Source organism: Gambusia affinis, linkage group LG12, assembly GCF_019740435.1.
Source record: "Gambusia affinis linkage group LG12, SWU_Gaff_1.0, whole genome shotgun sequence".
NCBI classification, from domain to species: domain Eukaryota; kingdom Metazoa; phylum Chordata; class Actinopteri; order Cyprinodontiformes; family Poeciliidae; genus Gambusia; species Gambusia affinis.
The window spans coordinates 2030330-2045766 of NC_057879.1; the positions used below are offsets into that span (position 1 = coordinate 2030330).

The 15437-nt window shown below is 37.4% G+C and overlaps 1 protein-coding gene across 2 annotated transcripts in view; it reads left to right on the plus strand.

Moving 5' to 3' along the window:
• The window catches only part of kcnn1a (potassium intermediate/small conductance calcium-activated channel, subfamily N, member 1a), a 92206-nt gene that overhangs the window by 65553 nt on the left and 11216 nt on the right, over positions 1-15437 (plus strand). Inside the window, exons 5-9 of one of the 2 annotated variants that reach the window (XM_044132983.1) lie at positions 1720-1861; positions 3036-3146; positions 4534-4661; positions 5092-5100; positions 13474-13543. In XM_044132983.1, the coding sequence (XP_043988918.1) occupies positions 1720-1861; positions 3036-3146; positions 4534-4661; positions 5092-5100; positions 13474-13543 (460 nt within the window). The remainder of the gene's footprint in view (positions 1-1719; positions 1862-3035; positions 3147-4533; positions 4662-5091; positions 5101-13473; positions 13544-15437) is intronic. The other variant, XM_044132984.1, reaches the window with a different exon arrangement.

A 15437-nucleotide genomic window follows, 5' to 3' on the forward strand; every position in this document is an offset into this window, starting at 1 on the left:
TTTCTCTGCAGAAGTTAATTTTCTCTGCCTGAAAATAAGTAAGTTCTTGTGCCAAACCAGTGCTTGAAACCAGAACCACTTCTGAAACCAATAACTGTGGTATAAAAAAAATAGTTCTATGTTGCACCACCTGCTGGGCCTAGGAAAAAGCATCAGAGCTGGAAACGGGTGCATTTATTCTAATTTAGGCCAAAAACAACCTAAATTAGGTTGTTTTTAATCTAATTTTATTTATTTTTTAAATTTTTGACTTAACAAATTAGGTCAAATTCTTTTTAGGTTTTTAAGAAAACGGCCACACCGTGTCCTGATTTCCTATTCGAAATCAGAAATTACAGCATATCAATCAAGCAAGACTTTTCTGGTTCTGTTGCCACCTGGCAACAAGCCACTTATCTGGTAAAAACCACACCGTCCTTATCAGTGTTTTCATAGAACATGCTGTTAATGTATACTATTTGAAGCAACATTCGCTAATTGGATTGTTGTGAGCAACTTAAGGTAATAACAATGAAGTTCTCAGAATAGTCTGGCTCCAAAAACTAAAGGAACATCTTAAAAATAGGTGATGTACATTTACATAATATATTAAGGCTAACAGAAGTGGAAATAAACTGTTTTTCACTGCAGCTATCAGCTATAACATCTTTGGGTGCTGTGCTAGCTGTAGTTAGAACTATGACAGATCCAGGATTCAACATTACATAAACTGTATGGTTTATGTGCGTTGAGGTTAAAATCCCAGTACTTACTAAAGGATATTGTCAGGTAGATGTCAGTGACATGAAAGAAACAGAAAGTTATTTATTTTCAATGTAGTAGTTCAGCGTCATAATGAAGGAACTGTATTCCACCATTAGGTATTCTTACAGAGGACTGAGCTTTGTCCTGCTGGGCCTCATGTCCTGGAGTTGTTCTAATAGAGATAAGAAGTCATTCATCGATTATCTAAAATACTTTGATGGAGTTCTCATGTCATCTGTAACTAAAGATGAAGGTTGTACAGATGACAACAAATATTTGCCTTTGATATTTGTTTTAATGTTTATATGCATTTGTGGACAAGTTCAAAATTTTCAACAAACTACAGGAGCATTATGGCGTCACTCTTTGTCCAGAGGTTCATATGGATCAAACCCGTTTGGAAGCCTTTCAGACCCAAAGATTTATTGGATGTTCTGTTGAATGGTCCACAGCCTCTTTATACATATACAACTAACATTTAAGGGTTTTTCCTCCAGATTCTGTTTCCTTCCTTTTTCTTTCTGTCACTGTGTCTCAGTTGGCACCTACAGAATCATGTTTAGCTAATTTGACCTCAAGTCTCCAGTTTGGTGTGCCTATACATATGGCATATTGAATTCCGAGGTTGAGGGTTGGTGGGAACCTACAACTTTTTGAGTCAGAACTCAAACTTCATGAGGCTTTCAGTGCAGACATAGAATGCACCATCAGAACCGGAACCTGGTTTAGCACAAGAACTTTGGTCTAAAATCCCCACAAACTACTGCTACCCATTAAGCTCCGTCAGTTTGAAGCTAACGCACCAAACTGTTTTAGAGCAGAGGTCTCCCACTGCATCATGCTCTTCCTCCGTAATTCCCTCCGGCCACAGGCCTTGTTTGACTCACAGAGCATCCTGTTCTTTAGCATGTTTGCATTCATGAAACTGTGGCTACCTTTTTCTGAGCACATCTCTCCTTGTCTTTATTGTTTCAGGTATCATGACAAACAGGAAGTGACCAGTAACTTCCTGGGAGCCATGTGGCTCATCTCGATCACCTTCCTTTCTATTGGCTACGGTGACATGGTACCACACACATATTGTGGGAAAGGCGTGTGTCTTCTTACAGGAATCATGGTAGGTTCATTTTGTTTTTATTGAAATATATCAGTAAAAAAGTGGAAGGAAAATTTTACTTTATTACATTTTTTGATCAATCAAAATAAAATCTTGGACTGAGATCCTTAATTCCTCTTTTACCTCGTCTTACACATGTGAATGCACTTTTACTCTCTTGGCATCTATTTTTACCTGTAGCTGTGGTTAATGGCGCCCTGCAGAGCTCACTCATCTGTTCTGTTATTTAGCTGTCTTTAGAAAGACTGAGGGTGGCCTGATAATTTGCTGCGCTGAAAGGTTAAACCAAGTTAAAAATGTACCAGTTACTGTTACTTCTGATTTCTTCTAAATTATTCATTTACTGAAACCAATCTGGCGTTAGGCCTGCACAAAGTAGTGGATCATTATGAAGTGGAAATGCAATGGGTGTTCAAAATCCGAAAAGTGTGATGTGTATTTGTTTTTTCAACCCCCATAAATAGTTTGTTGATGGTGCATTTTGTTCCCTCAGTTTGTAGCAGTGTGGCTTCAGCAGCTCCTTCTGCTGGAAAGGTTCTGTCCAGTATTCTTTGCTGAAGTTTCTCAATTTTCAAGACTTGTCTCAGATCCCCCGTTGGACTCAAGTCTGGACTTTGGCTAGGCTATTCTTAACTATGAATACACTTTGATGTAACCCATCCCATTGTAGCTCTGGCTGTGTGTTTAAGGTTGCCCTCACTCTGTAATGTGAACCTTTGCCCCAATTTCAGGTCTTTTACAACAGCTAATTAATCTTCCATCAGTTCTGACCAGCTTCTAAGTGCTGAAGGATCATGTGCAGTGCTAGTTTTCCAAAAAAACAAACAAACAAAAAAAAACATTTTGTATGTAGGCAAAACTGACAAGTTTCTTATCTGATCATAGTTTCCCCTATGTTGCTTGTGGAAAACTACAAAGGGGCTTCATTGAACAGTCTTATTTATTGTGGGACTAATGAAACATCGATGACTTCCAGTGGCAACTGGTTGCTAATGATTTAGTCAGAAGTATTAAAGCATAAAGAGAGTTGAAAGTGCTTGCATTTTCCACTTTTCAGATTTTTAGGGGCTGCCAGTGTTTTCATAACATTAAAGCAGATAGATATAGTTCATGTTACATTTTCAAATGTCACTAACCAAATGCTTTTGTGTTTGTCATTACATTTAAACAACAGGGAGCAGGTTGCACTGCACTGGTGGTAGCAGTGGTTGCCAGGAAGCTGGAGCTGACCAAGGCTGAGAAGCATGTCCACAACTTCATGATGGACACACAACTCTGCAAACGAGTGAGTTACATTTTCTACCTGCACTTACTGTAGTTTGGTGCAGATTGATTTACAAAGCCTATAAACAAAAGTCCCTCTGTAAACTTTTATCCCTTGACATTTCCTGTTTATTTTATATCCTTGTATTTCCATTCCACCTTTCTAAAATAATGGCCTAAATAATTTTTTCCAAAAGTTTTTGTTTTTTTTGCTGAAATGGCTTTTGGCAAAAACAACTTAGGTCATTATTTTTAGGAAGGTGGCAATATAGAAACTCCTGATAATGTTTTAGAGATCAGAAGATTTAACCAGTGAAACAGTTATAAACTGGAAACACAAGATGACATTCATCAATCAAATTCAGCCAAGTTTCTTTGTGCATCGCATTTCAGGAGCATGGCAGTTCAAAGTGCTTTAAATCATAAAAGCACAAAAATAGAAATTCATACAAAAAACATGCAGTCACCAAGTGAGAAACCAGTAACAGACATTATATGTTTAGTGCCATCACCAACATCCATCACTTGACCTGATAGCCAGAGTAAAAGCATTCAGCTGAACTCCTAGCCTGACCCTAAGATGTTAATGTCCAAAGGCCCTTCATATTTTAATATTACTCATATTCCATGTTGATATTTGGTGGTATCATAATGTTTTCTGTGGCTCCGTGGAAAGAGAAGTCATTCTGATTTGATTCCAGCTTCCCCTGCTTTTTGCCGGTTTGCCTTTGAGCAAGGCATTCAACTCAGTTCCCTCGTCATCGCATATTAGTGTGTGTGTATGTGTGTGTGTGAACATTGTGTTTCAGTGGTCATGACAATTACTATTCATAAAATACAAAACAATTAAATTATAGCAGTTACAGTATATTTTTTTATTTATAGTATTTACCTAATTTAGTTAAAAGTTTTCAAAAGTGACTTAAAAAACAAATCTCTCCTTGTATTTATGGAACAGAAACAAATTAATTTTTAATTTTAACAAGAAGTTCAGAAGCCTCCTATCAGGCAGCTGACCAGCAGTGCCCAGCAACAGATCAATACAGCTAAAGATTTCTCTTGTATTTTATAAAAAAATATTTTAAACCAGCAATGCAGAATGATGGAAAAATTCAACGGATCTGAGAAACACAACAGTAGACACGCCTTCTAACGACAGTGTGAGTTGCAGTGATTTGAATTCAGCAGATTTTCGCCGTGAAGCAGAACGTTAATTTGTACTTTTCCCATTTTCCAGCAGACACGAGAGTACGATGCTGACACTGTGTCAGATAGCTTCCACCAGTTTACCTTTATCTTGTATCTCCCATCTCCCACACGGTCCTGTTTAATCATTCAATCAGAAACTGATACACTGAAGAAGAGCCAGATCTGTGATATCAAATGTCTTTTTCACTCTCGTGCCCCAGGTAAAGAACACAGCTGCCAATGTACTCAGGGAAACATGGCTCATTTACAAACACACCAAGCTGGTGAAGAAGATCGATCACGCCAAGGTGCGGAAACACCAGCGCAAGTTTCTCCAAGCCATCCACCAGTAAGTCCTGCACTCCCGTTCGCTCATGAACGTTTTAAACTGACAATTAAAATCTCTCTGCAGAAAGTAAAAATAAGTTTCAATCTCACTTAAGGTTCAAATATTTAGACCTCATGTTTGATTATGTTGCTAACATGGTGAAGAAAGGTAGCCATAGCTATGTATTATCACCCTGTAGAGATGCTCATACTCACTTACATGTAAGCTTTGACAAATACACACGCACACACACGCACGCCCTCACATGCATACACCCACAGACACTCAAAGTATTGTGATGGTCCTCCGTATTTCCCTGCCCCCTCCCCCCTCCGACCCTCTTTTACCCTGCGCTTACAGCGACAAGTGTAATGGTTTCACTCGTTTTGTGAATGTTGTGAGGTTAAAACTCTGTACTGTGTTCTGTCCTTGTTTTGCTCTATCACCGCAGAGCTCAGAAGTAAGTTAAGTCTTCTATGTATCCTTCTCCTACTGTTTCCTCAACATCCTCCTCCTCCACTCTCCATGTCTGCGTTTGACATGCATGAGGAAAAGAATAATAATCTTGGATGCTGATTTTTTTTATTATTATTTATTTATTTATTTCAGTGTTCCATTTCCTCCCCTCTCCTTCCCATTCTCTCTTGAATGGAATGAGACAAAAAAAAAAGCATCAACATTTTGCCACCAACACTTTGTGTCAGTAATTAAGGGTTGTCTGGAGAGAATGTGTGAAAGAAAAAGCTTCTCGCAGAGAGTGAGCTTGGACCTTTTATTGGCCAAGATCATCCTCATCTACTGCGCAAGTATGACTAATATAGCTGCTCCCGGGGCTATATTAATCGTCATCAGCAGAACTCATCCCACACTCTTGATGGTTTTGTGATGACATTTATCCAAACTGTGCAACATACTGTAGTTGCATAAAAAAGCTGAACTGTTTGCTGTTGGTTTTTGTCTTTTTCCTCTCTAAAATAATCTCAAAGCAAACAATCTACAACACAACAATCAAACTGTGTGTAAAAGTCTTTATGTTACATGTTTTAGACCCTAGTCTGTGTTAGACTGACAATGTTATAACCACAAGGAAAAATATTATGGTTTCAAAGCTGCTAAAATTTCATGCTTGCAGGTTTCTGCTAGTGTTGCTCGTTTAAATTTAAGAGCTTTCTTGAGTTTTATACAAAGACACATTCAATATAATAGAACATTAATAAAAAGTTACACTATTTAGTACTGATCTTAAATGAATTTAAGATTGGAATATTAAATCAGAGCCAAAAAAATTATTTTTTTAATTCAGAAATGTATGTGTAATTTAAAGTATATTTAACAACTGCTTAAAGGTTGCTATTTTAGGCAAGGAAAGTTTCTTTGTATAGATCTTTTCAAGTTAAAGTGCTTTACATGCTGAGAACATAAAATAATACATTATAGTGACATAACAGAAAGCAAAATTGGACTATAGACTAAAATTTATTATGTTTCAGTTAATATTATGGATCCTTCAGACAAGCACAACTCTGAACAAAATAGGTTTTAACTGTAATTTGAAGGAATTTAGTTTTGACATCTGTGTTTTCAGCTGTTTATTCCAAATTAGTTGAGGATAAAAACTGAATACTGCTCCTCAATGTTTGGCTTTGATTCTGGGGACGCAGAGTAGTGTCGTGTTTGAATTGGACCCAAATGCAGAGCAGAGCTGCATTGAAACAGAATATTTTCATAAAATGAAATAACTTACATAACAAATTCAAATCTTGGAAAGTGGGAAGAAAACAGACTGGGTACCAGCAGAGTAACAAAAGGATCTAATAACAAACAACTAAGATCCAGGAGCTTACAGAGGAGCTGCGTTTCCATAGCACATGTGCACAAATCTTTTGGAGGGCGACGAGGAGGGGGTTGTTTGCTTTTTGTAGGTTTGTCACATCATAAAAGACCACCTGGATCTCTTGGATAAAACAAGAACAAACAAAGAAACAATTTAATCCATTATAATTCTCAATGAATAAATTATCTTCAATCAGATTTAAAATGTTTTAAGGCCTAAGCTTGTATCGTCGCAGGTGAGTTAAAACACAGGTCCAAAGTGAAATGGGATTGTTCCTCTGATCAGTGATCTGCATTCAGAGTGACCCCAGAAAACCCTTCCTGTTAGCTGCTTTCACTTTGTCAACAACAAGCACACGGAGAAAAATTCAGTTCACTTCCATTCAAAATACTGTATTGATCCCAAAGGGAAATTACGTGTTGTTGTAGCTCAAAGTAGTTAAAATTCTTCAAAGAATTGTTGTAGAAGGTAAGGATTGTTGGCAGGAAAGATCTCCTGTAGCAGTTTGTATTACAGCGAATCTGAAGAAGCCTCTGACTGAAAATGAAGCCTTCCCAAATGTTTTTCCACATTTTCTCAGAAAAAACCCCCATTTCTTTACTGGATAGTTTTTTAATTTATTTTTATTTATTTTTATAAAGAGTGACAGAACACACGTCAGTCACCATGGAGACCGCGGGCTGTTAGAATGAGATGTTTGTTGCTCTAATAGTGAGTTTGAAATCCGCTCACAAAAGAAAATATGTGCTAGCTTGTAGAATTTTGGCAGACCGTCACATCCAGTAATCATTTATTCAACAGGCATGCTAACTTGCATATTTTGCTGCCAGCATGTGTTTTAAAGCATCACTGTCTTCCAAAGAAATTGGTAAAGCTTCTCATTTATCAAACCCATGATTGTTTTTGTTTTTCAAAGACAGAAATGTTCCTGGAGACTTTTAACAAAGAAAAACTCTTAGGAGAATGTCTTTATGTTTAGACAGCTAATGCCGGGTTCACACATGAGAGTTTGAAATTGTCGGCTTCTATACAAGCCCTGACTGGCCACACATGGTGACAAAATATCTTAGCTGGAGCAGGTTTGGTGACACGGTGTGTGATTGCCAGCCACACGACATGAGCAACACACACAAACTGATTTAACTCAGTAACAGGAAATCTTGCAAAGATCAAATATGAGTTCTGAGTAAACAAATATGGCCGATTGAGAAGAAGCAATGCCGATAGTTTGTGAAATATATTTAAAAGAGAAAAAACAATATAACCGTCTGAGACGTCCACCTGATTTTCTGGTTACTTTGTCTTCTGTGTATCTTGGATTCCCCTCCGTGTTTCTGTCTCCTCGTTTTTGATTGGCTACACATCACATTGAATAAGCTGTGTATTTATTTGATGTCAGGGAACCCCACACATGCTGCTATATCATTCTAAGACAATCCAACAGATGAATTATTCCTGATTGTAGATCACAGCGCTCCCGATGTACTTCTGAGAGGACCAGATTACTCTTAATACACACAGCATCTAAGGAATCCCGCTTGAGACTATCTGAAGAGCCATCCTGATGAACAGGGCATCTTTAAGATTGAGAACATAGGGACAACAATCGGCATAAAAATCTTGCCGAATTAACTAGACATTATTGACAATGCAGAAGTGTTCCTTGAGTCTCAAAAGGAATTTAAAACTCAAAGATCTTGGCAGTTTTGAAACCATGACTACTGTACTGTCTTTTTGCTTTGAAAGCCAGGAGAAATTATGACATATATATTATCACAATAATGAGGATGTGTCCTATTGAGATAGAGTGTCTCTCTCCCTCTCTCTCTGCTCTAATATACTGAATGAATAAATGACCTTGAAAGGCCTACTGTCTCATAATTTGCCAAACAGGGAAATATGTCCTCTCATACATACAGATGATGGCTGGTTGTGATGTCACAACAAACAGACTAGCACATTTTTTTTAATCCAACTTTCCCAGACTCCACTGTGTCATAATGTATCTGATTAGTGACATAAAGCCACAGAATGGAAGGCATCACAAAACATGTCAGGTGTCTCATTGCAGCATATTCAGAATGTCTGTGTTGCTGCATTTTCAGGAGCGTTAACAGGCCGTTTGTTTCTGGTTAACTCCATCTTTTATCTGTGGCATCGCCTTCACGCACATCAGCTTGTGAACATACACACAAACACAGAACAAACTACTGCAGCTCATCCTCACTGTGCACAAAGATCAGTCATTCAACGCTTCCTGAGTGACCAGTGTGAATACATGAGAGCCTACCACTGAGTTGCCTGCAGCACTGACCAAGGGCATGCCATCTTTTTCCTTTTGTTCATGTCTTACTTTTGGATGAAAACGGATAAGAATGCTTTTGTTTTTTGTTTTTTTATTTCAAACTGGATTTAATGGTTTCTCTATGGAAGCATATTGCATTTTTCTGGGAAAACATTTGACCAGTTCAGTACTCAGACTCCTTTATGTCTTAAAACTAGGGGTGGGTGATTTGGCTAAAAATTATGACATCCAATTTATTCTGATAAAATCAAATCTAAATATATTTTCAGTCTAACTGTGTGATTCTTTGGACTCTAAGCCTGACATTAACTCTGCGTTAATGTGGAAAAAAGTAAATATGAGTCATAAAATTTTAATGAATGGTCCCATTTTATTACATCGCTGATTCCTAAGTTCTAAGTGGAAGTCATGGTTCATGTCTTTGACAGGATCTTATCCAACTTAACTGCCTCGTGTTAAAATAACAATGTTCTTCCGAATTCAACAGAATTATTTTTAGGAAAAACTTGGAACAATATCAGAATCATTTTAGAAGGATTGGGCATCTGATCAGGATGCAACCAAAACCCACTGAAGGGAGTATGTTTCTCTTCTGGCCCAATCTCAAAGCAATAGCCAAGGACTGTTATTGATGGATTTATTTAAAAAATCCTTTCTGATATTCTGTATTATTTATTTGTCACTTTATGGGAAAAAAAAATTATTCAGATAATGCCCTTTATTTAGCAAATATTGATTTAGGCATATGTTATCATGTTTAGGTTGCTGATAGTAGAACAAAAAGTAAGTTGTCTTAGGTGAGAAACTTGCTCACAAACAACAGTGTCTGTCATCGCTGTGTTCTTATCCCTCAGCTTTAGTTTGCTCCTTCCCTTGAGGTCAAGACTCCACCTTTTCATATTTATAGGGTAAAAAGTTTTTGAACTGAGTGAGTGCTCACTCTATCCTCTTTTGTTCTGTTATTAAGGATCTACACATTTAAAAACAAAGAATAATTTGTGAACTATTAGCAACAGAAGTAGTTCTGTGGTTCTGGAGAGCTTATCAGCATCCAGAGATAATATTGTATTCCATTTTTGAGAGGTGTGTCTAAAAGAGATTTTTTTGTGCTATTCAATTGAACAGCATTAGAAAAGTCTATTGTAATTTATTGATATTTTAAATTTCTCAATTTCTGCCTTTCTGATTCTAAAATATGATTACATTTTCCTTTTAGCAGAATATTTAATGCTTCTGTTAAGTTAGGTGCTCAGAAATCTACTTGTCGTTCATAGATGCATACTCTTTCCTGCTACACTTGTGTTTTAATTCTATACTTACCACCTAAACCCATGACAATGCTCAGGGCTCTGCAGGTCTTCATACTGTAACTTTGTTGATTTATAGAGTTTTTTTTCCTGTAACTTCTGTGGTATAGTCTGCTGTGTGGTGTTTCAAAGTGGACATATCTAGCTTTTAAATATTTCCTTTTCACATGTAAATCATTCAATTATGGTCTATATGAAGAACAACTGGACTGAATTCCACAGACCCTCTCTTACCTTTGCTCTGACACATTGTAGAGCAACCCGTTTTCCTGGGGTCATAACATTCCACTCCACCCTGTTTGGCCTTTTAATAGTTTGATAGTAGTGATACAGTTATCTACTAGCAGAGAAACGTTATATTAAAGATGACAACAATGGTAGACTTTCTATCCAACATGTTGGAGCCAGAATCTGACCCAGAGCAGGAGAAAGAAACCAGCGAACCTGCAGAACCACCATGGTGTTACTACTTACACCTTCAACATCCATACCAACTACCTATAACATGAAGCATAGTTTAGCTGTGGTGTCCAAGAATGTCAGATACCTTTTAAAATATGAATGCTACCACAATATGAATGAAGTAAAGAAAGCAGGACATAATTAAGGAGTTAGCTGACATCACTGAATGCATTTGGATAATTTTTGTTCCCCAAGACCAAATCAAAGCTGCATCGTTTCTTTTAGGGAAAAATCTGACAGCTATCAAGACTTTACCAAAGTAATTTTTGGCTCACAGTGACCTTTAGATGTAAACAGGTTAGCTAAAGTTATAGGTTATCACCAGCTTTCTTGTCGACAGTGGTTGTTCAGGGCGTCATTGTTTCCAGCTTTTCTAGTCAATGTGTGTGTAGAAAACTTGGGATGGGCGACATAGACTTTTAAAATTACCACCGGTTGTCATGAATTGTGTGGGGTTGTTGGTGGCGGGGATGGACGTGGCACCCAGGTTATGGTGAGAATGGTGGTTTTAATCAAAAACACTGAAATCCAGGCAGCACAGGTGAGCAATGAGACAAGGAAACGCAGACACTGGTAACACTGGTAATCACTAGACAACAAAGGCAGGACATCAGACACACGACACGACAAGGATCTGACAAGGACCAGGGGACACAGGTGGGATTAAATACACAAGCGGTAATCTGGGAACATGAGACACAGCTGGGAGCAATCAGGGGCAAAGGAGATGACACAGGAATTAAATAGACATAGAAAACCAAATCCTCACACTGGTATTTATTGCAAAACAACAAAAGTGATGCTAAAAAGTGTTTAAGAAATTCTCACTGTCTATTTGGGTAATAGACAGCAGATCTGTGTCAAGCCCTAAAATAGGTTAGTTCAGAACATTAAGATGTCTATCACTAACTAGAACAAAAAAACTGTACTTAGTCATAGTTTCAAATATATTCATTTGGACTGACACTCTTCCCAAACAAACTGTGGCTATGGTTACTGAAGTGTTAGTTTTGGGCTTGCAAAGGTTATTAGGGTTAGTTTAACCTGGTCTATACAATCGCAATTGTCATCATGAAACAATTTGCATGAAAATGATTAATAATCCAATAATTACCAATCCTTTGGCAAGTCTTTAAGTTGTTCTTCAGATTGCTAATGCCGGGCTCACACTGGAGGATTTTAATACAGTTAACTGATTTTCAAAACTTGAGATCTCACAAAGGACACTGAAAATTTTTAGGTATAACAGTTTTGTTCATGCAGTGTGTTTTTTTTCAGTCACACAACAGGAACAACACATCACACGCGAATCAATTTCACTCATGACATTCAGATGTCATGTGAAATCTTGCAAAACCAAGCAAGAATTCAGAGTAAACAAACTTGGCTGACTGGACAGAAGTATTGTCAATAGTTTGTGGAATAAATTTAATGGAGAAAAAAACAATACAAAGCTGCCTCCAGCATCCACAGGACTTTCTGGTGCTTCATGGCAAGTTGTTTTGTTTTCTGTGTATCTTAGATTCCTCTCCATGCTTACATCCCCTCGCTTTCTGATTGGCTATACGTCACATTCAACAGTCTGCGTTCTCTTTTGTTGTCAGGGAACACCACACATACTACGATATTGGGTTAAGACAATCCAACATGTCCTTCTGAGATTACCAGACCACTCTTAGCACATCAGAAATATGTCTTAAGTTTATCCTAAGAGTCATCCTGATGATCGGGGGGTCCTTAAGATTAATGGAAGGAGAAAACTAGGACAAAATTCAGCATAAAACATAGAACTAGGCATAAATGTTGAGTTAGTTTGTTTAATTGGCTAGTTGAGCTGTTTGGACTGTAGGACACTTCTTATATTCTTATATATACAGTTAACTTTGGCCCCAACGTTGTCATGAAAATCTAATTCTATTAGTTTGTATATTTCAGAGTCAGAATCTGTGTACCAGCTGTGAGATAACAGTTGGTACACAGATCTTTGTTTCTACAGTATAATGGTAGAGAAATGATAAGATAAACAATAAGTTGCTATGCAACCCTTCTGGAACATTTTGTCACTTTATTGCTGTAAGTTTCTACCATCCAGAGTTATCCTGCAAAGAAAGTTAACTTTTTCTTTTTTGGCTGATACCTCCCTGTCAGGTTTCAATCAGTCGCATATTCAGTGTAGCTGTGTAGAGAAGTAATGGAGCGGTTCAAGCAGTCTATTTAGGGTGATGTGATTTATCATTGTAACTGATGTAAGCTGCAGGATCATGCTCCCAAAAAGAGGGCCGAAGATGTTTTGCATTTTCATTCATATATTTACCAAAGAAACCCTGTGTGTTCTGTGAGGTTTTAACGTTGCTGTACTCAAAACACCTCTCCTAAAAAGTAGCTAGAAGCCTGCCCCATCGCCCACCCCTACCTGCAACAAGACAGTAACTCAGAATTACCTTCCTTCACGTACCTTCTGCTCCCTGCTGCTTCAAAATATATATGTATATATATATATATATATATAAAAAAAACAGGTCTTCAAAATCACTGAAAATGAGTGTAGTATGCTTCTGTACTTCTGCATGTTTTGGTTTGCAATGTATTTACCAAGACCAAGTATGCTTGCTTTTATGCACATCTCCTTGTATTCTATATATACATATACAGTTTTGCAAAGTATATGTATGTGCTGATTTGAAAGATATTTTTACAATGCATGTGTTTTATTTGAGCTTGATTGATATAAGAACACAGCGAATAAAATGTATTTCCCTCCTCTTTCTTTCTTCTTTACTGGCCTTTCTTTCCCCTTTTTTATTCCTTAAAACCACATATCCTTTCCTTCTTACTCACTTTTCTCCACATTTATCATTGCATCCGTCTTTCTCTACTTTGCCTTCTATCTTTCTCCTGTTAACATCCCCCCTTGCCCCCACCCAGACTGCGCAGCGTGAAGATGGAGCAGAGAAAACTCAATGATCAGGCCAACACCTTGGTGGACCTTGCAAAGGTAAGGCTTCTTCACTTTTACAAAACAAAACTTTCTATTCTAAGCTGCTAAAATCTTAACGCAAAGCTGATTTGTACAGAACTATATATCAAAAAAGGCTTATTTACAGCCTTTCTGAACCATAATTTTTTTTTTTTTTTTATCTAAATTTCATATTCAGAAATATGCAAAGTTACAGAAAAGACTGTAAGACATCAGAAACTATAGAAAATGTGAAAAGGTGCATAGATGTCAAAGAGAATTGTAAAGAACATAAGTGAAGAAATGTACACATGTGAGTAGAAGTAGGATCAAGTTAGCCTGGTAAAAACTGACTCCTTGCTTTGCACAGTAAATGTGAACTCTTGGCTGCTTATAAACAATTGCTTGCTGGAAGCATGGACTCTGTTGAAGTTTTAAATAATTGGATCTGATTTTACTCAGTTGCTAACATTTGGCCATGACATATGTAATACGCCAACTTGAATGTGAAGGAAGCTGCGCTATGAAGCTTACCAGAAATTGCATGCACCGTAAACAACCAACCTCCACTGTCAGCAATAAAATTACTTTAACATTCCTTTTGGCCTGACTTGCTCTCACTAATTGATCAATATTTTGGAAACCCTATAAAAGCAGAGAACAATTCATAAACAGCACAAAAACTCAATGTCATTGTTCACAACTCCTTCTTTTCACTGATCGATCCGGATGAAAAAAGTCCAACAGTTGACATGCAGTCACATGGTTTCAGGACGTTCGTATTCACACACACCTTTCATACAATGGTGCAGATCGCCAGGGAGACGCCCGTCCTGTTTCAGCATACTTCATGCCACAAACCTCCTGGGTTCCCCCATCTTCATACTCCCTCCATTTTATAATAAAACGTCATAAAGCTTGCGCCACAGTCTTCCCTACGCAGCCTACTCTGTGAACAACAATGTTACAATTTCCATGCAGGAATTATTAACAATTTGCCAATCTTATTTTCATCATAGTTATTTAGTGAACAATAGTACAGTTCCTCACTGTATCAGATAAAAGTTCCTCAAAAGTATCCATGTCTGAAGAGAAACACCAGCATTGATGTCTGAGTATATTTCTGTATGAAATATGCTCCGACATATTTTAATCAATCACACAGAGCTTTGTCGACATTGTTGCACCAGGTTCTGGTGTTGAGTTCAGCCTCTGTGCAAACAAAATGAGGCGATTTTCATCACATGTTTGCAGTAATGAGAGCTGATTTTGGCACTTCAGATGAAGTATGTTGGGCCTTTAGCATTTTGTAGGCACTCAGCCAAAGTCCTGGCTTGAATATGACTGAGAATCTGTGGAGGAGATTAAAAATTAGGGTGATGGCATGGAGATAGTCCAACCTCAAACACTTGCTTGTCTCCTTTCCTATGAGAAATCAACTTCCTGGTTAAATGAAAAAGAATTTTTTACATCTAAGTCTGCCAGGTATAGTGATAATTTGGAGATTAACTGTATTCTGTTCTGCACTTAGGAGAGCTGGCAGGCTAATAGCTGTAGCCGTGATACATTTAACTTCTTGCAGTACAGAAATATTGAACTGCCAGAGCAAAGAAATAAATTCAAGAGTTGTATCTTGGTATAACGAGACAAAAGTCATTTTAACCAGATATTAGAGCCATTATAATTACTTTAACTGCATTATAATAAGTTTTAAATCTCATCAAAATTAAAATATGTTCTTGTTTAAGCGAGAGGTCATAACTATAGAGCGTAATGTTTGAATGTAATCTAGAGGAAATGAAAGGAGAAGGTAGTCAGCAGGAACTAATTTATTACTTTTTAAGAATCTGTCAGAGGAACATATCTTTATATCTCACTAAACAAGAAAATGTTCTTATTTTAGTGAGTTTAGGGTCTTGTTAAAATGAGAGTT